At 37.5% G+C, this 27,308-nt stretch overlaps 1 protein-coding gene across 1 annotated transcript in view; it reads right to left on the minus strand.

The window, feature by feature from the left end:
- Positions 1–27,308, minus strand: part of LOC108796994 (protein unc-13 homolog C-like) — a 260,177-nt gene that overhangs the window by 218,432 nt on the left and 14,437 nt on the right. Inside the window, exons 5-7 of the mRNA XM_018568562.1 lie at positions 25,240–25,308; positions 24,027–24,116; positions 20,297–20,425 (exon numbers count right to left, since the gene is read on the minus strand). Of these exons, the coding sequence (XP_018424064.1) occupies positions 20,297–20,425; positions 24,027–24,116; positions 25,240–25,308 (288 nt within the window). The remainder of the gene's footprint in view (positions 1–20,296; positions 20,426–24,026; positions 24,117–25,239; positions 25,309–27,308) is intronic.

The raw sequence follows: 27,308 nt of genomic DNA on the forward strand, positions 1-27,308 counted from the left end.
AATGGTACTTTGATGTACAACGACTAGATGTTAAAGTTATTTTTTGTTTTTGTTTGTTTTTTTCTTGAAATAATAAAAATTGAATATGGAAAAAAATGGTTGCAATTGCACTCATATTAGTTTTGTATGAATAAAAATGTGTTGATAAAAATTATCTTATTTAAAGTATATGTACACCCAATCACTAAAATCGAATATAATCTTTAACAAACGGCACGGGTGCGGGTGAATGAAATATAGATTCCATAAAAATTATTAACAGGACTCAACAGGGGTGTCCATTGTCCCCATTATTATATATTATAGTGATGGAACATCTAGCTACGGCAATAGGTCAGAATACAGACATCAGAGGGGTTGAAAATTGGGGACAGGATACATATGTTAAGTATCTTTGCTGATGATGTACTGCTATACATCACAAACCCAAGAATAGCATTTCCAATAATATCAGATGAGCTAGAGAGATTTGAGAGATTAACTTTAAAATTAACGCCGGTAAATCACAGTGTTTGGAGATAATTCTCCCGCAGGGATAGTGGAAGATATTGAGATCTAACTTCCCATTTGAATGGGCTGAAGAAGCCATCAAATATTTGGGAGTACTGATATCATCGAAATCAAATAAATGGTATGGTCTCAACTATGCCACTCTTCTGGAATCAACACAGATAAGGATGGAAGCCCAGAAAATGAAAAAAACATTAGTGGATGGGAAAGATGGCACTATTTAAGATGAATGTTCTATCAAGATTTTTTACTTATTTCAGACTGTTCCATTTAAAATGTCACAACTGTTTTTTCGTAGACTTCGAACTCTCCTACTGCAGTACATATGGAGTTCAATGGGAGCACAGTTGAGATGTGAAACCCTAGTTAAAAGTAAATTAAGTGGGGGGGGACTCCCACATATGGAAGTATATTATAAGGCAGCAACATTAGGTAGGATGGTAGACTGGTTTAGTATAATGCAGCCCAAATTGTGGGTGGCCATTGAGCAATAGGAGGTCCCAGTCTCATTGATATCAATACCATGGATACCATCTGCTAAGCGACCACATAGCTGAACAATGACCCCCTTAATTGCATCAGTAATGAATGTATGGGATGTAATGGTATTGATATTTGATATATCATCATACCTGGGCCCACTAACACCTATCTTGGGCAACCCTGATTCCCCATATTGCTTGGAGAGTAGGAGGTTTTTGAAGTAGGAGAACACAAAGCATTCCCCTATGATACAGGCTGTTAATGCCTCTGGAGTATACCCTTTATTGGAGTTACTCCCGAGGGGTAAACCTAGCAAGAGTAAATGGATAGAGTATCTACAACTTTAACACTTTTACCAATACCCAAGTACACGGGGAAGTGTTTTTAGGGACCTGACCCCATTTGAGGATGTTTTCATGAAGCGGGAAGCAGACACATGGTTTCTAGAATATATAACATATCATTATAACAGATGTACCCTCCTAATTATATTAGGGAAATGGCGGTAAAAGTGACAAATATTAGGGAAATGGCGGTAAAAGTGACAAACATTTTAACATATTAATAAGATGGTGTAGATGTTCAATAGTAATGCATAAAATAAATCTCTTTTAAAAACGCAATATATTTCTACTTAATTAGGCTATAACGTAATAACAAACACTATGATGAAGCCATATCAATAACATTGTTAATCCCAAAGGCAGTACCAAATGTAGTTTTTATGTTTTATTTACACTGCTCTGACTGGTCTGCTTAAATTTCCTTTGCTTTATCAAACACAAATTGCTGACTACTGAGAAAAATGTACATGTTCACTACACTGAGGGTAAATCTGGTTTTATAATTTTAATGAGGGAACTGGTAGACAGAGTTAATTGTTTCTGCCAGCTAAACAAGTAGAAAAAATCAAGGCAGAGAAGCAGAGTAGGAGGATAAAAAGTTAATGCTTTCTACCTTTAAGTTCAACGATTGTGTTCAGGTGAACTATCAGCAGTTAGAGAGAAGTGAACCATGAACAGAAGGCATTTAAAGTATATGCACACGGTGAAGTAGGCCAATTCAGCTAACAACTTCAGGGCTATATCTGGGCGCAGAAGCCTGAGAAATGAGGTGTGACAAGATGGTGCTGTCACAAGGCTGACAGATTTAAACAAATAACATTGAATGTAATCCATTCAATGTTTCAACTCTGCTCTTTATTCACATCAATGTTTATATTACAGATGTCATGTTCATATTACAGATAATGCCAGTAGCACAGTAGTAATCAGCAAATATTTTATATAGCAGTTGGTTTCCCCCTCCTTCCCCAGAAGACCTTAGCATGTGAGCATGGTGGTACTTTCATAATGCACTCCATCAACTGTTTCAGGTGCAACCTTTTCCGAAATGTCCAGTGCAAGTAGAATAAACAGGGCTGTTACTCATATACTGTACATATTCTGAAATTTTTCAAATGTCAAAAGCTGATAATTCAATTTAATTTCTAACTATTGTCCCTGTTTGCTGACATAGAGAGAGAGAGCAGTGACACATGACTGTCACAAAAAAGGTTGAGGTGTGTTTTACATGTGGGTTATGATCAACAGATCAGTTTACCTTTGTGTTTGTTTTGCAAAAAGCATGATGGTGGCACCCGGTGGGGAAATAATTGGGTCTCTGGGAATAGACTGGAACAGAGGTTTTGTTTAGCGATTAGGTGCTGATGAGTTGTTTACACAACCTGCTACTAAATGTGAACTATTCAGCTTATAAACACTGGCAAAAAGAGTTGCTTCAAATGCCTTTTTTTATACTATTCAACAATTAATAGTAATAGTGCATCCAAATTGCTAAAGATACTGTAACTCTAATACTATTTCTGTGGAACATAGTTCAAAAAGGATGTTACCTATAATGGGTCAGCGTGCTTCAGGGGAGTGTAGAAGTCATCGCTTCTACCAAAATGTCAGCGGTCGGCTTGGTGAATGTATATTTAAAAGCCCATGCTGCCGCCCATGTAAGCCCTACATTGGTGGAAGTGAATGGGTTAAAGAAGAACTCCAGACAAAAATAAGATAAAGATGAATAGCTCATCAAAAGATAAAATAACAAAACCAGCTTTTGTTGCAATATTCCCCCTTTAACCCAGAAAGTACCCTTTTTTCTGCTAGATGTCCTCACTTTGATGGCCAGCATCATTCAACCAACTTCCTGAGCCCTGGCTGTCCTAGAACAACTCCAGCCTGTGACTGGACAGTGAATGGAGAAGCAACACAGTAATGTGCTCATCTCTCTGTCACTCACTGTTTTCTCTTCCTATCAGCATGCTTCTTCTCAGCACATTAACTGATTGGCTCCTTGTCCTGCTTCTTCCTCTCACACTCCAACCAGCCGGTAAAGAGACTGCCAGAAGCTGACACCAGGTCAGATTCTGATACAGTACTTACACTGCTTACATTAAAAAAAAAAATACATTTACTGAGTTGCATTAAATTGTGTCTTTTATATCTCCCTAGAGTTTAACTTCATTAAGATTAAGACCACAAAGTGCAATGCACAAAGCAAAAAAGAGAGATACATTCTGGCGTTGATCTGACCACAGTGAAGTGAAATCTGGTCACTTTCAGTTACTGTGCTTTGCACATAATCAGGGGACTTTCACTGCCTTATTAAAGAAGCACACTTCTTAATGCAAAAGCTATAAGGGTGGAACTTGTTAAATAATGCAATGCGTTTTTTACGTTTACTTATATTCAAGATAGCTATGTTGCCCTCTTAGTGTGTTAAGTACACAGTTTGTAGAATGTCTGACTGTTAAAATAGCAATAGTGCTCGATTCAGCTTGAAGCAGAAAATTTTGTTTTTATCTCATGTACTTTAGCTGTGTGGGAGCTTAGCTGCTGAATATAGGCTCTCCAGGAGTGGAAACATGATTTTGTTAACTTTATGAGAAGTGACTAAGTAAGGCAAGCACTCATCTTGACATGCATATGCATTTTCTTGCACTTTCTATTTCAGCTATTTTACAGACCCAGTGGGTGGCAGTTCTGCTTTGAGTGAAAAGTGCTTGCAATCTGTATAAGCAACAATCTTGAAAATTGTGTTTCCAAAATCGCTGCAAAGAAATCTACAGTGCCTTAATCACCAAGGCAGGAGTATGTAAAAAGTTCCAGCTTGACAACTTACAATACATTCCCTAACAAGGAAATGAGCATGGAAGGCTATAGAAATGTATGTGTTGTGACAAATGGACGCTCTGACACTGTGTAAAGATGCACATTATGACACGGTTAGAGCAGGGTTCAGCATGCACAGGTTCTCTTAACAGGTGTGGCACTGTCAGATAGGTGATGTCCCACAAAAGGGAAATCAGGCTAATCAGCCAATACTCCCTTATCAGGGGACAAATCACTGCAGGAGCAGTGTGTATTCACGTAAACACACACGGAGCATGTGGAATGGCCAGTGTGATGGTATGGACAGGCACTTTTACCAAGCCAACACAGATTGAGAGTCTATGCAGACCAAATAGTCAGGAGACTGAAGTTGTACTTTGTGTCTGCGTGATGCAGAGAATCCCTGTGAGTTAAACACCTGATGTAAAGGTGTTTTGTTGACAAATAAAAGTGGGCAGGAGCTCTAAAGTGTACTTTTCCATGTGGACTGAATTTCTGGAAAAAGTTAAATCTCGGTGTATATATGGTTTTACCTATTTTGTGTAAAGCCCTATATTTTCATCTTGCCCAGATGTTCTTTCCCCCCAATTTTTATTAATGTCTACATAAGAATGTTTGCATATTGCAATGCTTGCTTTTAGAACAGAGCTGTAGCAGGCTACGTGTGTCACCTACCTACACTGAGGCAGTGATAGGTTTAAGCTGTAATCCTTGGTCTACATTTATGAGTTCTAGACATCTGACTTTTGATATATGGCATCTAATCAGGGTATTGCGCTCTACAAAAATGTCTGTGCAAAGGTCATCGATATCTGCTTTGCAGTTTAAAGTGTCTACCCAAAACATTTTTTTGTTGGATTTTTTTGTCTGTTTCTTTTTTTGCAGTTGGTATCCCATTTTGGAGTCTCATCCACACTATTCTTGTCACCAAAGGCACAGAAAAAATACTTAATATGGGAAAATATGCAAGAGTTTGAGAATGCATATATTTTTTCATGGAAATAGGTGTGTGGATGATAACTATCAGCCAAGATTTACTCTCATTGAAGGTGCCCATACACTGTACGATTCTCGTACGAGAATCGCGGGAAATCCAGGTCTCCAAGACAGGAAATGAGGGAAATCACACAGCACAAAAAAAAAAACCTCACAGGGTGTTAACCATTCCTACTCTAAAAAAATGTGACTTCAGATACATTGTAATCATCATATTCCCTCAAGTGCTTGGTAGATTGCATCAGAGTGAGAATATTGTCTAACTAAGCATATTCTTTCTCTTGTAATGGCTACAATATGTTATAGGTAGCTTAGGTATGTAGGGGAGAGGTGTTCTGTTCTGTGGGATCCCTTTAGACCTCCTTTTAGATGCTAAGTCTTAATCATGTGTGTACTATCAGCTCTATACACTACACACTTTAGGAAAAGTTGGTCTGGGATAACATCATCAGAGATGTACAGAAAAATATGCAAGAGTTTGAGAATGCATTTATTTTTTCAATCCTATAAGCAGACACAAAGGGATTAATTGATGAAAGTAATGAGGATATGCCCACAAGAACCACTTAACCTGTTTCTGGATAAAAAGATGATGTCCAAATCTCTAACTCCATTCCAACAGTGTATTTATAAAACCATTGCTCTCAGAAGCACAAAGAGAAAGTGCCCCTCTATATATACTATGTGCATAGAGAAATTAATTTTTAATACAAAAAAATTACATATTAAAAAAGAGTGTGGATTTATATTTATTTGCAAAGGTATGCTGCAAAAACAGAGTTTGATTAGATATGGCTGTGCTGACTAGCTGAATAGTGTGCTGGGGAATTGTTTGTGTTGTTCAGTGTATTTCCTTGCCCACGTGCATCTTTCCTGTCACTGTTAATAATTGATCAGCTGCCACTTTTTGTTTTGCTACATTTTCAAAAAGAGACTCTACAATAATTAGAAACAAAATAAGCCACTTAAATTGTACCTCAGTTTGATCATAATTAAATCATGTGAATTGATTCAAAAAATGGTCTCCAATTTAATCTTCTGATAATTTGTGAATAACTGAATTGTAAACAACAACCCTCTCATCTCCTGCCAAACGGGATCAATACTGCTAGAGGAGAATTAGATTTGCTGTAGCTTTCTATAGTGTCCCTACCTGCCACCTTGAATTCTGTATTTAATTTCTTTACTGCAATTGCTTCTCCATGAGGGAATAAATATTCTGATACACTTCACAGCCCATCTCAATAAATAATTATTAAAACTTTGAACATTTGAACATTACACAACACTGAAAGTCCTATTTTACTTAAAATGTGAATTCCAGTGTTTTTTTTAACAAAAGTAATTTTCTATTTATTGTGCCCATACATCCACATTAAAAGAACTTTACAGTTAACCCTCCAATAAAAGGTAGATGCAGATACGTTATGTTTCTCCCAGATATGTTTAGGTGGGTAATATTTATGCAGGACATGGATAAGATAAAAATGCATTAGAATATACAGCTGTCATCTGAGATTAAATAAACCCAGAGGTTTGGTATCCCTTAACAGAAATATAAATTAAGATTCAAAATGAAACTATGGGGTCTATTCACGAAGCTGGTTCAGTGGAACCAAAGGGGTGCTGTACGGGCTATTCACAATAGCCGTAAAGCTCCCGAACATGGCCGAGCGGCTCAGTCGAGCCGAACGCATATGCATCGGCTTGGCTGAGCCGTGCTGAAAGCCAAAGCTGGCCGAGCAGCCGGCCATTGGCCGGCCGACAGCCTGCTTCTGACAGCTGGGCGGAGCCAGCTGTGATCTTATGGCTGGCTCCGGCCACTTGCAGAAAGATCAGCGTCCCTGGTTACCTGCTAACCAGGGACACTGATCTCCAAACAGCTAGCTCTCCCTGGCGCCCCGGCAGACCCCTGCTCCCGGCCCCCCAGGAGAGAAACACTGCTGTGTCTTTTTTTTCTTTATTCTGACACGAGCGATGTCAGAATAGAAAAAAAAAAAGAAATAATGTTTCCCATTGAAATGCATTGGGACATTACTATTGGCTATTTCAATTAAATCAGCTGTACCCGCCTGAAGTGAATAGCCGAACAGTGTTCGGCTCACTTCACTTCAGGTCGGTCATTCACTCGGCTGCCTACGGCAGCTTAGTGAATAGACCTCTATATATTTCACATAAATAACACTGAGTATCTGGAGAAGTTAGTATCATCAAAACATTTGTCAGTAACCAAAGAAGGATTCTACTTTAAACAAAGATGTCCATCTTTTTTTGACTTCTGTAACACAAAGGTTTCCTACCCTTCATCATTATTTTATCGTGATTGGGAACTGAAATTACACTGTAGCACTAGCTGTTGCTGAAACACGGTTGCCTAGTGCAATCAGCCAGCACAAATATGACAAGATACTTTTAATAAATGTCCATGATAAACTGCTGCTGCAAATGCATTTCTGATTTGCTCAAAAGTTTAGGGTTCCCACATCTGACCCAGTCACAAAAACATTTCAACCAATGGGGCATTTTTAAGCATTTTGGCAATGATTGAGAAGTCTTGGGGGGGTACTTTCAACCTTTAAAGTGTATATTATTGCACCCAAAGATTTGCTATCCAGTTAAAAATGGTCTGTGCACATATGAAAAGGCAATGACCTTTGATGTATTTTCCCCGTGACCATATATTGACTGAGAAACTTGGCAAGTCTCAGTGATGTGTGCCATGATGAAGATGCTTCACTGACTTTACCTTCTTGTCAACTTTAGGGTGTGCTGCCTCAGCTAAAACATCATGAAAAAAACCTAAAGAATTTCACAAAATTTTTCTTACATCAGTGCCAGCTGATACCTGACTACACAATATCTAATTGTTAAGGACCAATTACCTACTAAACATATGCTCCGAGATTGAACAAGGTGAACAAAATGTGGATTGTGGATCGTGTACGTGTCATCTAGGTTTCTTGCCTATACATGGTGAGGGGCTCCATGGTTTAAGTGGTGTAACATTTTTTTTCAGAATGATAAGTTCTTGGGTCTTGTTCTGGGTCCTGGAGAATGGAGACTTTGTAGTGCTATGGGTGGATAAAATACTCCATTCTTAGGTCCACATGTTTCTCAGATGTCCATAGGTCTTTATCCATGTGAGCTGTCTGATGTTCATGTCTCTCTCTCTCTCTCTCTCTCTCTCTCTCTCTCTCTCTCTCTCTCTGCTGTGAGAGCCTGCTATTATGTAAAAAGATTGAGTGCTGATGAAAAGAAAAAGAAATAAAAAGATACACATGCTACTGGTTTGTGTTGGGGAACAAATTTAGGGGCATCCAGTTAGTCAAGAACTGACCTGAGTTTAGTTAGTTAGTTATGTTTTCCTGAATAAAAGTGCTGGACAAACCTTCTATTGCTGTTTCTGGGTGCCCCTGTCTTGTGCATGGTTTACCACTACAGACAGCAAAAAATGCCCAGGTGCACTGAGACCCTTGTACCCTTATACTGTATATAATAAATACACATACAGTACATATCTATATATATATTACACATACATAAAAACACCAAAGCATACATTTGTAAGAGAGACTGCACATAACTTTTATTTTGTAGTTAAGTTTAGTAAGTTATATTGGATTCTTTTTCAAGGGGAAACTTTTTACCCAATTTCAGAGTGAGCTCAACTGGATTTAAAGTTCCTAATTGTAAAAACACAAATTTTGCATACTGCTATTATCATTAAGCATAGTACGTAATTTGCAGTGACACGGTTAAACAGATTCGGCCGCCGGGTTTACGATTGTAAAGCCGGCTGTCAGCTTTACAATAGAAGCATTTCTGTCCCACAGCTGCCGCCAGATCAACTCTATGGACCAGTAAAGTGCCCCCCCCCCGCCCGACACCCCCGCCGCGTTTCCCGGGCTCCACTGCCCCTCCTGTGGACCCGGGACCAGCATGTCAGGTGCCAGTGGAAAGCTTCCATTCACCAATCTCCTCCATGCTCTATGGGACCGGGAGTGACGAGTATTACATCACTTCCGGTCCCTGAGCTGACATGAGCGTTCTACACTTCAACAGCTTATTTAAAGTGGAAAGGTTACATTAACATACCCTGATTTATTCATATTTGTTTTATTTTTTTTAGTAATATCTAAGTGGATAAAAAATATTTTATTTAAAATATTTACATGGTGTAACAGCTAAAAAGTTTTGCATTAAAGAGGAAGCTGATTCAATGTTCTTGCTTGTAACAGAGCCTTTATAAACTAGTCAAATACCAGAAAAGCAAACACATGACCTTACATACTCTGAAAAAGTCTGCCGCATTGTATTTGCTACTTTCACACTTTTCCATTACACTGCAGATCAGTATTGCTAGGAACTGTCCAGATCATAATAAATAAGGAAGAAATTGAACATCCAATTACGATTAACTCTAGTGAACTTGGCAAATCGGAGTTGCCTCTGGTTCCAACTTTGATAAATCTGCCCCACTAATGACCAATTAAGTCATGCAGGCTTGTTCAACAAGCCTGAGGAAAATGCACTAATGAATTATAACAATAACATTTGACTACAATAAACTGGTTGTGTGCAATGGGTTATAACACTTTGCACATAGTCATTGCACTTAGCACTGCCTGATTGAAAAAAGACGATTATGGGCAGTAGGAATTAAAGGCATAATCCTGTACTCGAAAAATTTGCTCACGCAGCTTTATGTTTGAGATACCATAAAATAATTATATTTCTGTGCAGTGGGTAAAGCTGACATATTAAGTGAGTGGATGCTATTCAATCAAAAAAAGTGAATTTTCACTTCAATTATCCAATTATGTTATTAGCGAATTCCAGTTGATTTCATATGTACATGTTTAGGCAATTAAAGTAAATCATTCTCAACTCCATTAGAATCTAACCCAAAAACATGATATTAGCAGTGTCCTCATGTATTGTTGTACTAACAGTGGTCATCCATAATACATTACAATATATTTAATCAACTTTTTTTTGAGGAAGACACCACCATGGCAGGAGGCAAATCTATCAATGCTACCATATACAATTGCAGCAGGAATTTCATGTATAGCAATGTAAAAGGGAATTTACACTGACCACAAATTAAGCAGATGTATTTACATGGGCCACCAGGTCTGTTAGCGGCAGGAAGCTTGAATGATGGGCAGATAAGGACTCGCCATTCATGTACAAGTAGGTCATAGAGGATGTGCAAATAAGTGACCAAAAGTTTTAAATTCTCCACCATGTATACCCAAACAACAAACCTGACTGCTGCACTGTTAGGATCCAGAGTGCCTCTAGGTGGCGCAGGAGCTGAGACCTGCAGCTCCAGTGCTCACCTGCGGGTGTTTCCCAGCTGCCAGTACTTAGCCATCACCTGGTGCTTCCTGGGAGGATATTTAAACCCTCCCTGCAGTCAGGATGATGGCTCAGTATCGTTTCCGTTTCCTGAAACTTGAACCCTGAGTCCCCAGTTCCGGTGAACCCTGCTTTCCGTCCAGAGTCCTGTTACCAGTCCTGTACCCTGTTTGTGTCCCGAGCCCGGTTACCCATTTGCAGTCCTAGATACCTCTTGTTGCCATTACCTGCCTTTCCTCCTGTTGCCATTACCTGCTTGTCCTCTTGTTGCCATTACCTGCCTTTCCTCCTGTTGCCATTACCTGCTTGTCCTCCTGTTGCCATTACCTGCTTGTAGTCTGGATGATGTTACTTATTTATGTTTGCTTTTGGGTGTTGTTTAGTTTTGCTGTTTATTAAACTGTATATAATACATTCTGCCCTGTCCGGTGTGGTCATAAGTGTTTGGTCTGCCTGTGTGGGTACCTGCGCAAGTGTGGGGTCACCTGTGCCGGTATCCCTGACATGCACTCAGTAATATGTGCAGTACGCTACATTTGTTTGGCTGCTTCAATATTTTGTAAATACAAGGAGTGCAGCATTTCTGTGCCATGTATACAGCAAGTATGTGCAGGCTCTTTTTAACCATGTCATTTTAATGCACACCAACTTTACATCAATATAACTACATTCACTATTGCCACAGTGAACTATTTGCATCTCTGCTTCTTCAGTGTGAAGGGTGCCCAGGTCTTTCAGAATGTTAGCAATGCCTAGTGGTAAATTTACTAACATTGCAGTGCAATCCACATATCTACATGACAAGACCACAAACCAGCAGACATACGACTAACCGATTTTATCAGCAACATATAATACATATTATAAAAGATTGTTTTCTTAGGGCATATACCTTGAAATTGTTTGTCGGTAAATTACAAAAACAGCAACTCCTCTTTCTTTATCTGGACAAATAATCTACATGGTCAGTGATGTTAGCTGCTTAAACTACTCATACTGTTGACCTACATAACCCTATCTAAAAAAAATAACCATGGAGATAAACTAGAGCGGATTATTTCAATAACTACACGCATTTCAGAGTATATGAACATGCAATTTAAAATAAAAGACCAATGATAAATTATATTTATAAGACATAACTACAAAATGACATGTATTTATAAAAAAAAAAAATCCTGACAGACATTCGAACACTTCCCTACTCTATCCAAAACTTAAATAAAATGTTTTGATTGGAGTTCCACTCCAAATAATATTATCTAACATGCAAAAATTGTGGGAACCCAGCGCAACCCAAAATCAGTTTTAAATAGTTAGGGGCAGTCAGGCTAACAATTAGCAGATTTTCTGTTTTCTGATTTGTTTCTGTGGATTGCATCCTCCAGCCTCTAAGGACTAGAACATATGAGCTGCATGCTTGGACATTGTATGTATAAGAGGTTGTTGATGGACAATATATATATATAACATGTAACATTTTAACTGCTATTTTCACATGTAGAACAAATAATTTTAAAGACTGGATTTACCACAGTGAATTAAAAATTCTAGTCAACCTCACTTGATATTTAAAGAAAATATGGGAGAAGAGATATATGGAACTGATATTGCTGTCTTGTTTAAATGTACAAAAAGCTGACTAGCCTTGAAAGGGGAAAAGAGGGGGACAGACACTACTAATCTCCTACCCACACCACACAACATATACCATCAAATCTGCATGAAGTAAACAATTTAGTTTATTTTGTTGTGGGTTTCAAGATCTGTAGTCCAGAGGGATCATCATTTCTCATATTTCACTAAACAATAACTACTCAGGTCAGTAAGACTATACAGTAAAAATGCTTGTTTAATGGATTTGATCTATTTGGGCTTAGTAAGTATATAGAATAGATTATTTTGGTGGAGCGGTAGGCCATTGATAGAAGAAATGGTACAATTTTATTAGCTGCTTAACCTGTGCCTTATACGTGTTCTTAAGTAACTGTACTTGCTTAGCACCTCTGACATTGACATGTAATAGCTGGATTCAGTCTGTGGTTTATGGTAAACTTTAATCTAAATGAGTCTGTGCTTGATCTACCCAGACTTCATCTGTTAGATCTGGTATATTAGCTTTTATTACCTATGATCTTTGGGAGAATTGTTTGTAATCAAGTAGACAACTAATAAGAAAAAAGGTTTGACCAATAAACAGTATGTGTTACCAATAGTAACACTTATCTGACTAACTTGAATTATTGGGGAATTATGTTATCCTTGTTATTCTTGCTGTACCACTTAATACACGTCCTAGGTTAGTTTGGTTTCAAAGAGGTGGATGGCACCCCAAGACCTAGCTTTTTTTAAAGATAAGGGAGCAATGGATGAACCCCATTATCATTTAAATGGCTAAGCACCCTGACTATCAATCAAGTGGCTCCAATGTTTAACCATGCATCCACACTGTGTAATGGACTTGCTAAATCCCTGTGGCTGCCAATCAAATTATTATCTGAATGGCCCTGAATGTGGGCCTGCAAATGAGTATTTTTCTCAGCTACAGGGGCCCAAGGAACATTATCTATAGTATTCACAGAGTGAGAATACACAGTATAGAGTCATGAGGTGGCCAATCCACCAAAAAGTAGTTGAATCTGGCGGCAGTGGATCAATTAAAGAACAGATTTTAGTAAACTGAGTGGGATTTAAAGGGTTTAGCACAAACGCATGGATATAATTAGACTTTCACTGACTGTTCCCTGCAATTGCTCTTCACTGCAATCTATGAGTAGAGCTACACAATTTATAAAGACAAAACAAAATCTACCTGTAGAGTTAACCAACACAAAATTGTTGCTTTAACACAATTAGAGTTGAAAAATGAGGTTTGAATTGCTCAGAGTTTAGTTCATCTCCATTATTTAGAGCTGAGAAGAATCTCCTATTGCAATCTGTTTAGATTGGCTCTCCTTGCCCAGAGAGACAGCAAGAAGCCATAATTCATTGAACCCTAATTAAAATGTTCTTGCAGTGATGAAGAATAGTAATTTAAACCCCGTAACTAGTTCAGAATAAACAGTCTTTCCTGTATCTATTGTTACTGGAGAGATACTCTTACATTTTAGCTTGTTTTTCAGTGTACCTGCTACACTGAAAACTAGCAAAAGTCATGAGATCAACAGTTTTTGTAATTGTGAGAATCAAAGGGGTTTGAAACCATTAAAGACATGCCCAGTGTGTTACGTGGTACCTATTGGTTCCACAAATAAAACATTTGTCAAAGAACACCTGCAGGCAGCAAGTAAAATTGCAAATGCAGTAAACACTGCAACTGTGCTTTGCCCATTTTTTTTAGCCCAGTATAGACAGATTCCAGGAATGCAGCTTACTGCCATTCAAAAATGTGCTCTTCAACTACTCTCATTTTGTGAGAGACACTAAGGAGCTTACAAGGAGAACACCCAGTACTGCACATTTACATGGCTCAAATATTTATTTTCTCAGAACATCAGATTACTGAAAACAAGGTCTGGTACATAAAACCTATGCCAGGATGAACAAATTGCATCACCGGTAGGGATTACATTTTTTTGTAATATTAACTGGAGCCTACTTATAAGACTTGAAAAATATGTAGTGCCCACCTATACAGTGTGGTCTTTACAGCCTCCAGCTACTTAAAAAGGATAACATGATACTGTTGACTATAAGCCTTGACTTTATTTGCTCTTAGAACCAACATTTTCAACCGTGTTTTTAGTTTCCTTCATGAACACTCTCATATATATATATTGTTTATTTAAAAGTATATTTATGCACACATCAACATAGCATTTAGAGATAGTCATGCATTACGCTATGCTCAGGAATATATGAATGTGCTACAACCTGGCATACATATCTAAAAACTGACTTTCAATGTCTTATTCAAAACTAATTCTTGGTAACCCCAGGGATGCTATATACAGAACCAATTTCATTTTCTAATTTATATTTCAGGTATTAGAGAAAAGGTCCACTGCTATACACTGGCTTTGATTAACCCACTATTACACATGCTATTACATGCCTCATCATAATTCATTGTGCTCTAGGTCCAGTTTTATAGGCAGCTCTTAGGAATAGGTTCAGAGGATTTTATTGTTTTAATTAACATGTTCCTGGATTAATGAAGCGTAACTAGACGTAGGCAATGACATTTGAGGGGGTTATTTCATGGAATAACAAAATATCCAAAATATTATGTGCTTACAAATTCACTTTTCCATAATAGCTTGTTTGAATGTGGTTTCATCTTATTCTAAGAGCTATTTGATGTTGGATGAAACAAACATTTACATATTTTGTAGAGCTTTCACTTTGTAGCTATTTGAAAGAATTGTGTACAGGTAAAAGAAAAGACATATAAACAGAACATAAAACTAAACACACCTACAAGCAGTATAGAAGGTCAACAAAGAGGATACACAATTTAAATTATATTAAAAAAAAATTCAATAAGAACACACACAATCATTCACCAATCCATAAGGACTCCAGATACAGGCGCAGGCTTGAGAGGAGAGGCCCAAGGCATTGTGGGCTACCTCTCGCCAGGCTCCTAGAGATGTGTGAGCATTCAGGGGAGAAGCTTCCAGTATTGTATCTGCCTTCACCAAGCCTATTGGGGCAGTGTGTGATATATTGTTGTCAGGAAGATATCTATGCATCGTCAGCCTTTGGCCACCCTTATCTGTGTTGAACTAGTTTGCTGTTGCTGGGGCTTTTCTGTCCCAGCAGAGCTCTGCATAAAGGGGAATGCGTCACTCGTTTTCACCCTTTGGAACTTTTAGACACTATGAGGAGTTTGCTTTTTCTGTGGATTACAAGTACCTTCACTTGGTGGATGAGCGTCAAGAACCCCACAACTGGCAGGCTTTGTACTTAAACATTTATTCACATTGCGTCATTTTTGCTTCTAGCAGTATTTACTATTGTGGCTGTTTCATCGCTATTGGCAGGTCACCACTGGGAACAGAAGGACTCAACATTCCAGCAGCTCCTTAGGAAGTAATTGTTGTACAAACATGATGTAGACAGCAAAAGTACTATGTTAATGCCCATACTATGATGTTTTTTCACCTTTTAGATTTATAATTAGATTCAACCCATTTCTTTTTTTATAGCATACCTGTACTGAAACGCACACAAACAGATCATTTAATTTTTCAAGTGTATGAATTATTTTATAACATTTTTGTGTTTGCAAAAAAATGCTTATTTAAAAAAAAATAACTAAATCGGGGAAATCCAATGCTTTTCAATGCACAGTGTACAGCTATATTGCCTAATAAGAAAGCCCAACATTAGCTCAACATTTCTAATATCCTGCTTTGAATTCTCAACTAAGCTCTGGAGTACCAGACTTTTACACACCACATATGCAAAGGGTAAATATATAAAATAACGATATGCAATATTTCCTATTTACCTGACTAAATAAAAATCAATTCATGTTTAAAAAAAATATAATTTACTCCTGAACATAAAACTTGAAAAAAATGGTAGAAAAACACTATACATAAAGTTTCAACTAACCTGGGGTCTTGTTAACTGGTACCTGTCAGTGTCTATAGAGTGTGATTACAGCTTTCCCTCCACTAGACATGTGCGATTCGTTTCGTTCCGAATCGAAATTCGGACGAATTTTCGGAAATTCGGACATTCGGATGTATCCGAATTCCGAATTACAGATATAACGAATGCAAACGAATCCGAATTTCCGAAATTCGGTAGCGGTAGTTCGTTCGAACGTTCATCTCGTTTCTTATTCGTTTCGTTCGTTGGAGCATAGTGACAGAGAAGGATAAAAACATTTTTCCCCCTAAAATGTCACTTCGCTGCAAACTAACGAACAACACAAATGTAAAACGAACACGAAACGAACGTTCGAACGAACTACCACTAACGAATTTCGTCCGAATTCCGAATCCGAATTGACTTTCACACCCGAATCACGAAAAAATAAATAACACAAATCCGAATTTAAAACAAAACTATTTTTTGGGCAGTGCACATGTCTACCCTCCACCCCAGGAGTATTGCGCAGTCCTATGCAAGTTTCCATCTTACAAAAAGTCCTGTGAACTTTTCCATCTCAAAATGCAATCAATTGATCACCAAGACTTGCATTGCATTGTGGGATACAGTTTTTCCTGGAAACTCAAAAGATACTTGGAAACATCCATGGGGTTCCGAGATGAAGGGCAGAGCGGCAAGGTGCTTTTGTATTCAAGCTTTGTAGAGGGTGCCTGCTAACTTTATACTATATATGGTATGTTTATGTTGTGTGCTTCATAGACACAGATTTGCTTTAGTTAGGTGACATTTCCTATTTCTGTTTCACAGCCTGATTTTGTTCAAATGATGATTTGTTTGTTAGGGAAAGAGCAGTGTCTTTGGTCCTGTGCACAGTAGGCCTTGGCTATGCATGCCATGTGCAGCTGGGTAGGGGTGTTCTCGTGTAGGACATAGTTTTCACCTTCTTGATCCGTTGAACACAATGCATACCCCATGCCACCAGCTTCAGACAGGCAGAATCTGATGGTTTGGAATATGGGCTTTGTGTGGTAAAAACATTATGGATATTGTACAGTGAATTGTGATGTGTGAAATGAGCTCCAAGCACAAGCCTACTTTTGATGATGTCAACTTAGTTGCAAAAGTTATAATAGAAGGAAGCAAGATCTGCATTTTTTCACAGAGGGGCACTATATAACCAGTATACTTCATAAAATATTGTTTTTAAAAAGGTAAAAATATAAATTTAAAAGATTTACAAAATTTGAACCAATCATAAAATTAGGTCAAGATTAATTCAAAATATGTTTCCAAATTGTGGATAGAATGGGGAAGAGCTAGAACCTATGTGATGTTATTAATGCTGTATGTGCTCTCACTGCTGTGTCACTGAGATTGAGAGTAAGGGAAAGTAAGAAAAGAGAGTAGTAAAAACCAGATTGAGGTTGAGTGCCTTTCCCTACTCTACCCAAAATGTCATAAAAAGGATTTCTGTTAAACATACACGACTGCCGGCTCTAACATCAGGTATTAAACAGGAAAAAAAAGTATTATGAATGAATGTCTAAGACCCATACAAAGCTGCTTTTATCATTTAAAATATTCAATTTATTCAGACCTTATTAGAAAAAGAAATCGGAATATGAAAATGTCAGCGATGGCGTGAAACCCTAGACCAAAGAGAGCAATTAAACCTTGTAGTGTGGGGGTAGCCCCACTGCAAGGGTTAGTGTTTAATATGCCTGGAATTCTTCTTCAATAAAGGGTTTTGACTCCTGCAACCAAATATATGCTGTAAAAAAATCAAGTGTTCAATATCCTACCACAGTGTACCAGTGACAGGGATACTAAAGGTTAGAGGAGGAGGAGTGCTCAGAATACACATTATATGGTACCTGCACAGTGAAAGCATTAAACAGGAAGGGCTGTTACTGAAGATGCAGTCAGTAGGAATTGCTCAATACAAAGACAGGTGAGAATGAACAATTTAATGTAGCTTATCATACATAATATATGCATAGCCTGTCCCAATGCACCATTGTTAACCAGCTACAGCAAGCACAAGGAAGTACTTCAAAAAGTGTCAATGAATTGACCTGGGAAGGAGCACAATATCGCTGGCCATTAATTCAAAGCTAATACAGTACCCATAATCTTCAGGCGTGCATTTACACCTTAGTCATATACACAGGCATATACACCCTTTATACTCTGACAATTTGTTCAATTAGCATATTTTAATGAACTTCACAATCTGTGGTTTTATATCAATATTATGTCTGGAGAACTAAGCAGTGTTGACATGCTCCAATTCATTTATTAGTTCCCTAGCAACAAGCAAGAAATGCTTTCTTATAGGTGCCGTCTATTTTATCATTGTTCCTTTTATAGTCGTGGAAATAAGGAAGACAATGATTTCTGGGATTCAGTCTTTCATACTCTATAACTTGCCTCATGCATTATAAATGGAAGATGCTTCTGATTTAATTTAGCTCAGAAGTCATTCCGTTTATTAGCATGGTTTGATATATTAGCATTGTGGACTAAGGAATCAGCATACATTGTTGAAGGAAAATTGCTGATGACTTTGTGTCCCAGCAAAGTATCTGAAAAGCTTGTAATAGAATATCAATGGGGATTCTTTATCATACAGTGAGAATCTCATAGCATCTTGTTTCAAAGAAACTGCTGTAGATGGGTCATAAAAAGTCTTATATGCTGACAGATCAATACAAGTAGCTGTGTATACTGCTGAATATATTTAAAGAAACAACAATGATTCAGTAAGGATAAGAAAAATGTGGAAAGCGGACCATTCATTCACAAATTATATTGTCTTAACTGACTACAGTAAGCAAACCTGAATGGTTTCAATGGGTTGCTGTATTTGACATTGCTTACTCTTTTTTTTTTGCCAGCTAAACCCAGTTCTTTTTAATAGAGATCGTCCACTGAAGTCTGCTGGGAAACCACTTCTGGGACTGGTAATCTCCTTATTCCCCCATAGCTATCACTGGTTCCTCCTGCTGACATCCAAATCACTACAGGACATAATGCATTAAAATGCAAGGAATGTTGAAGTACCATTCAAGATGAATGGCACTGCAATGCACTAAATCACTGATCCTGCATCACATGCACTGCAGTTAAGCACAGTAAAATGCATTTTTTACCACTCTTTACAGCAAATCATAGGTGTGAAGTTAGTCTTAGATTATTTGCACCCTTGTCTTGCTCTGTTTATTAGTCTCTTGTTTTTTTTGTCTGACATATAGTCCAAAATTATTTTGCCCAGTTGAATTTGTCCAAGTATATGGCCCTTCAAGTAGAATAAAAAAAGTATTAGCACACGTCTTTTAATATGTACCTCTCCTATGGGTTTGAGGTGTACTCAAAAGTATAAAACGTATTTGAATAAGGGCGATGTTAACGCTCAGCTGCAGCTGCATGAAGCATGTGGTGCTTGGTGACTGTTTCTGTGCTGTTGAATGGAGTAATAAGTTGTTCAGTCTCGAGTAAGCACTGACTAGAAATCTAATTTGAACTAATATAGAATTATATTTCCTTGCCCCCTGTTACTGAATGGAGCAACAGGGGTGTAAAAATGTGATGTTAGAAAAGTGGAAGTTAAATCAAACTTGATAATTAGCCTACTTGGGTAAAGCACAGCTTCACTCCAGAATTTGTTTTTCTGTTATTAAGATAAATATGAAGAAATTCATAATATTATTATGTAATATTCTATAAAGCCAGCAGGTGGAGCTCCTGTCTACTGTTCACATTATTAGCACGATTATGTGCCTATGTATCGAATGAAACATATTGTTTTCAGAACCTGGAACAAGTCATAAGATCAATGATCAGGTGATAAGACCCCAGGTTTCAATCAGACAAAGGTATCTGCAAAGCAATCTGCTCTACTTTGGTAATAACTCATAGTTCTCCTAAACAGATATGAAGCATTAATTTAAGACTTAAGAATTAATTCAAAACCATTATAGTTTCCCTTTGAGCAATTTTGGTCTAGTTTTGATGGCTACTATGACCAGAAAGCAGCAGTTCACTGTACTACACACATAATCCTTGTTGGTTTATTCACGCTTGCTCATAATATTTGTATATGTGTGGCTAGCTGTAAAATGCACAACACAGCAAACATTACAACAAATACTGTTTTCCAGCAGCCACGAGTTATTTTGCCATAATCCAGAATAAACAGACCAATGCTCAAACCTTACCTGGTCTAATAGCTGTGAGTAAACCTCATGGCAGTTAACAAAAATATACTTGTAGGTGGAATCTAAACAAGCCCGCACACAGTCCTTCACCACAGTGCTAGCTCTTGGAGGACTCTGAAGTTCAAGAACCTGAAAAAAAATAATAATCATGAAGGCTTTGCATTCAACTGCTTCTATTGTGACAGAGCACAGTGATTGCATATAGCTGAATTGCTTCACCCACACAACAATGAGCAGCAAAATGTTGATTCATTTTGTTATTTTAATGTGTAAGATGCATCCTACAACATGTTTTGTATTCAATTTCAGAGAAAAAAAAATGAATTTGTTAAAGGGCAGCTTCTCACAAAACGGATATCTCAGTTGATGCTGGGTATTGTGTGTAAAAACCCTTCATGGCCTCATATTTCTTTTACCACCATTGAGGCAAGATTTTATTTCTCTGCCTCCTTCCACAAGACTGTCATTTTCTTACATCTAAACAAAAATATGTGTGTATTCTGCAATATGGAGAGAGCAAGATATCATTATTTAGCTCTATAAAGGCCATAGCAGTTGGATAGAAATGGAAATTTTGCTAAGCATGTCTCACCACTGGGCTCTCCAAAAAATAAACAACCGCAATATGTGATTATTTTGAATGGAGCTGCCCTTTAAATGCTAAGTTCAAGTCCCTTCTCTTATCATTTCCTATATACAGTACATCCTCTATTAGAGTGTGCATCTTCAATATTCATCAGAAAAAGCTATAACTTTTACTTTTACTGTAAAAATGTTGTAAGCTTCTAGACATACAACATCGCACACTGTACGTATTCACTAAATAATTAAAATTCTGAGGTAGCTTATAAAGCACAGCCTAACTTCCAGTCTAGCATCCACTAGCATCCTAGTGTTTATCAGCACACTACCCCTTGGGTTCCAGGCAAGCTGCCTGCCAAGCATTGTCCCTGGTCATGGGTTATATAAGGGCAGGTGGTTGGGGCTTGAGAAATGGAGAGTGTCCCACCGCATGTGAGACTGGGTCCCCCTGTGGTCACAATCAACCATAAATCATGCTGCATGGGAGGAAATATTCTATAGAATGGAAGAAGTGCAAGGGAGGACTTTGAGCGCTTAATAAGCACTGGCCTATTTACAAAGAGTGATGTCTGATAATGTCAAAAGAACAGAATGTTTTGTCACTTAGTTGGAGAAGATAACGAATATGTACATTCAGTTATTCTTCTATCTGCTTTATATTTTGACAATGAAGAATCAAGTCTTTATAAATCACTTTTTAAAAATCTTTAATGACCTTAAACAACTTTTTGGAGTTACTCTAAACAATAGGGCCATATGACATACACAAACTGAACCCAGATTAATGAAAAGCTGGAAGAGCCTTACATTTTATAATCACAGAAGAACAAATAGTACAGACACCATGAAGACAATTTGCCAGCAGTACAAACATTTAGGCGTATATTTATACATTCACCATACATTCACTGCAGGTATATCATCCTGCTGCAGTAATTGATTCACCTGCAATGAATTCTGGGTGAATATCACATTCACTACTTTTTTACTATGCCTCTTAATGTAATTAGTAATGTGCAAAATAATCTCCAGATGATACTATGCATCCAAATTGCTTTTCTCCCATTATAGAACTACAAGAGGTCAATGTTCATACTCCTTATTAAGAAGAGTTTCATATATTTAAAGTGACACTAAACTCAGCATCTACTGTAAATCTTAAGGCATTCAAGTACCTTAACTATAACAAAAATGTATCTTATTTGTGTATCACTCAGCTGTAGATCCTCAAATCATCTCTGAATTCATGCTGACACTGTCCTTCCTTCTGGAGGGTGGCTACTTTTGTTGCCCATGGTCCCTGTGTGTGTTGTAAAGTAGCCATTGCTCCAATCTCACTCCCATGATGGACTACAATCTTACGTTTAGTTTAAAAATTTCTATCGAGATTGTAGTCCACCACAGAAGCAAGCTTGGAGCGGTGTCTACTTTACAACACACACAGGAACCAAGGGAAGCAAAAGTAGCCACCATCCAGAAGGAAGTACAGTGTCAGCAGCAATTCAGAGATGATTTGAGGATCTACAGCTGAGTGTTACATAAATAAGATTTTGTTAATGGGTAAGGTACTTGAATACATTAAGTATGTATCTTCTGAATTTTGTGTAACTTCAAATGATGAGCTCAGATGTGGACCAAACCTGGTTCAAACATAGAAGGAAGCTTCTTCTGATGACTCCAGATCAGGTGCAGTAAAAGAGTGAGATTCTGTTATGTCATCTACCTTAAATGGCCACATGGCTGTATTTGGTCAATGCCAAGAATCCCACCCCTTTTCTTTATGTACACCTGCTAGGGGAAGGGGAATGCCTCATCCCTCAGCTGACTGAGTGGTCCCATGTCCCTTCCATGTTTGGAGGAGCTCATCCTTATTTCTAAGCTGTAGTAAACGATGAAAAAAGGACTTTAGCATCTTTGCTGTGATTTTTGAGGATCTTTGAAAATACCTTACTATACAGTACATGCAGATAGAGGGGAATTACATGTTTGGAAGCTACAGCTTGTTAATAGACATGTGTGATTCGTTTTATTACAAATCGAAATTCGTACAAATTTTCCTGAAATTTGTAAATTCAGAAGCATCCGAAATCCGAATTGCAGTTTCCGAATTATATCCGAAATACGAAATTCCGTTAACGAATTTCGGATCCGAATTTCTTTGAAACAGGAACTAATATTACCCCTGTAAATGAGGTTGAACAACATGACAAGATTTTTTTTTTTATCCGAAATACGGATCCGCTGCTGCTGATGGTTGCATTACAATACACAGGCAGGAAATACGAAATTCCATTGATGGAATTTCGTTCCGTTACGAACATTCGTTATATTGAAGTTAAAAAGCAAAGTACATTTGTTAATATACTGGAGTTGATGGTAGTTTTTTTAAAAATACGAAATACGAAATTCGGATACGGAATCCGTTAACGGAATTCGTATTTTGTTTGGTTGACCAATCAGAGGTTTTCTCTTCTGCTGCTGACAGTTGCATTACAATACAGGCAGGAAATACGAAATTCCGTTGACGTATTTTCATTCCATTACGAACATTCGTTATATTGAAGTTAAAAAGCAAAGTACATTTATATTGGAGTTGATGGTAGTTTTTTTTATACGAAATATGAAATTCGGATCCGGAGTCCATTAACGGAATTCGTATTTCGGATAAAAAAACAACTACCACATCGACTCCAATATTAACAAATGTATTTTTGCTTTTTAACTTCATCATAACGAATGTTCGTAAAGTTACGAAAATGTGCCGAAACTAACGAAAATTCGTATTTCGTACGAATATAACTGATGTTCCGAAACGGAACGAAACAAATTTTTGGACGGCGCACAAGTCTACTTGTTAAGGATATATACAGACTTTAATGTCCATATTCTGGGCACAGGTGCACTTTAGGGTAAACAGAGGAATTTTTGGGAAGAGAAATAAATAGCACCAGCAAAACAAGCAATACTTTTTAAAGAAACAATAAGGTGACATTGTCAGAATCACAATCCATCTGGCAGTACCAGATACAGCAGATTTCAATTGCTAGGGGATGATAAAACATACACATCAAGAAATCTAGTGAGACGCACAACAGAAATTGTGCTTCATAGACAGAGACTAAAATGAACCATAAACTACTGACTGTACCTTCATGCGAAAAAAGGTGATGCTTGTTAACAGGTCCACTGTAGATTTCAAGTCCTGGAGCCTTTCAGGGTTAGTAGCTGTGAAGTTATCCTGTTGGTAGAATAATTTTTTTATCAGGGGAAACCAGCACTGGTAAATAAATATATTCATTATTGCTTACCATTAAAATATACAAAAAAGCCACACAGCATAAGGTGCAAATAGAGTTTATTGCTGAAATTACGTTTTTGGAAGGCATGATCTCCTAAAATATAATATCATGCATTTTTTTGAAGGGGAATACAGTAGTAGAAGCATCTCAAACAAAACAGTAAACATGTACAGCTCCTAGGTGTGCCAAGTATTTTTTAATTTGGCAGATGTAATAGACAGTATATATAGGTAGTACTTACTGAAGGTAAAGAACATCAGACACTTGGAGGACAATTTTTAAATAATTTGCAGGGCCCTTTGACCTTCAAATATCTGTGAACATTCATTTTGTGTGGATATTGACAAAAACAAATAGTTTGAAAATATATATTTTTTAGGTTGAATGTATTGTGATATAATACTGCACTACAGCCACAAGATGGAGCTGAGGAGCACAGAAAATAGGTATTTATTTCCTATGTTGCTCAGCTCCAGCTATCAGCTATATCTAATTACAATTTGATCTGAAAGAAAAATATATTAGAATCATTCAATTTGCCATTATGTGCATAAAATGAACGCTCACAGATATTTGCAGAGCACAGGGCCCGACAAATTGTTTATAAATAGATCCCTTCAATTTTTATTTCTTATTGTATTAAGATCGCACTCAAACATTATGAAAGTGGTAAATTTAAATATTTATTCTCCGACTCACACAGAGGACATTAATTACAGTAATATCATCTTAATATAAATGAGTAAACTAAACATGAGATCACAGGAGTGAGTTGGGAGGGGTGGCTACTTTACAACACACACACAGGGATCTTGGTGAACATAAGTAGCCACCTTCCAGAAAAAAAGGACAGTGTCAGCACCAATTCAAAAATGATATGAGGATCTAAAGCTGAGTGATTTACATATAAGCTACATTTTTGTTAAAAGTTAAATGATGCAATTGTATAAAAGCAAAATGAACTTTGACATTTTGATAAAAAAATCATATCACAGCACTTTACCAGAGTAAATATTACCTGTAATTAATGCTTGGAGCACATCGACAACTTGTTATACCTACCCTGTATTTAGAAAGATCTATCCGAAGGGAGTTGTGCAATTGATCCAATAGTTTTATAAACTTTTCTCTCTGTATAAACAAAATACACATATTATTATTTTTATTATTATTATTATTATACAGGATTTATATAGCGCCAACAGTTTGTGCAGCGCTTTACAATATAAGGAAGACATAACAATCACAATACAATTCAAGACAAGATGGTAAGGAGGGCCCTGCCCCTGAGGGCTTACAATCTAAAAGATAAACATAAATATATAAAAACAAAAACAACCTGTTCCATAGGATTGCATGGACAGAAAATATTGTACGCGGGTACATGGGCAGAAGTTCCCAAATGCAGAAGTTTCACTTACGGGAACTTATATCCGTGTGTGTAAAAAAAAAAAGGACCAGCGTTTTTACGCGCACGCGTATGGGTTATAAGTGTAACCGTGGACAGAGTATTCTGCCATACAATCCTATGGACACAAAAAAGTAGCAGCTCCCAGACTCCACATATAAAGGCACATTCTACACTAAAGGCCCATTCATCTGTATTTGTGTCTGTGTACATGAGCCCTAAAATATGTGAGGCTGGACCTTTATGCAGCAGATGGGCATAGTTTTCATCAGTGAGCATGAAAACAGGCATGTTATTAGGAAGATCATCCTGCAGAAACATGCATGTTTTGTCAATGTTTTCCTGCCTTTTAAATATATTTACTAAATATATTTTCTTTGAAATTAATTGTTTAACCCACTTCCAATAAACATTCTGCAGTTTTATGGTAAAACTTGCAGGAATAAAAAATATGAATATCGAACAGTCCAACATCAGCATCTAAAATTGGAACTAGAAATGTGCAAACTTTTAGGAAAGGGCTCATGTATACAGGCTTTCTTTTTCTGCAACCGACTTGTGTTTGAATTGCATTTTAATTGGAAATCTGCAGATTTCCATTTACTTTATATTTGCAGTGTGGATGACCGGTCTAGGGATGCATTTGGCCTGCTTTCCATTTATTTGTATGCTGCAGGCCCTATTGAGAACCATTTGCATTGCAAGCAGATCGAAAGCAGTACCTGCCGTATTTTTGTTAGAATGTAGACATTTAAATGGAGAATGCAGCATTAATAAAACAGACTGTCTTCACATGTCCTAGTAATGATCAATGCCTCTGTTTTGGGGTGTGCACTTTATCTTTTTCCTTAGTGGTGGATTTAATACCGTTTCATGGACTTAAAATTCCCTATGACAAAGAACAAATGTATCTCTCATTCCAGTAAATTACCAAATTGGGTTAAGTACATGGTACATGTATTGCTTCAAGTCTATAATTTGTATATATTAATGTTCTCCAGCACAATGCCCCATGCTGAGGATTCATTAATAAACATCCTTTGGGAGAACAACCAGCAAGTACTCATGCGCACAGCTTGTTCCATGCTGTCAGTGTTGCCTGATTGCCAGAAATGGACCATTTTGGACCATTAAAAAATAGGCTAATACGTCTTTTGAGCAACAGACAAATGTTCGGGTATGGCATTAGAAGGACTTGAAATGTGGAATCTGTGTCAAAAAAAAAAACATAGAGCACAACTGACTAGTCATCAGTATTGCCTGTGATCTTCTGGTAGCTGACCTTTTCCCATTAATGACTTCCCATGCCTTGTTCTACACTGTATGGAGACATCCATTTTGGTAGAGGCAGGGCTTTGCATTCGCATGCAAGAGCTGTCATGATATTGACCCATGATGACTGGTGATCTTATAACTGGTGGGGAAAAATTTAAGGAGTGGCAGTAAAGGTACATAGAGCACAGATCCAAAGAATAAATGAAGCCGAAGCAAGGAGATCCTTGCACACGTACAGTTTTCTCTCCAGCAAGAAAAACAGTAAGCAGCATAGTAGTAAGATCTCCCTCCAAATCTTGTGAGATTGCCTTAGATCTCACACTGCAGATATGAGGCTCTAGACACAGGAGGAATTCAGGATTTTTTTTCAGAATGCTGCTAACCAAAATTTACATTTCTAGATGTTTCCTATAAGATGGCAAACATTTACTTTAAGTGCTAATAGGAT

The sequence above is a fragment of the Nanorana parkeri genome, unplaced genomic scaffold (genome assembly GCF_000935625.1).
Source record: "Nanorana parkeri isolate BGI_ZX_2015 unplaced genomic scaffold, ASM93562v1 scaffold1208, whole genome shotgun sequence".
Taxonomy (NCBI): Eukaryota; Metazoa; Chordata; class Amphibia; order Anura; family Dicroglossidae; genus Nanorana; species Nanorana parkeri.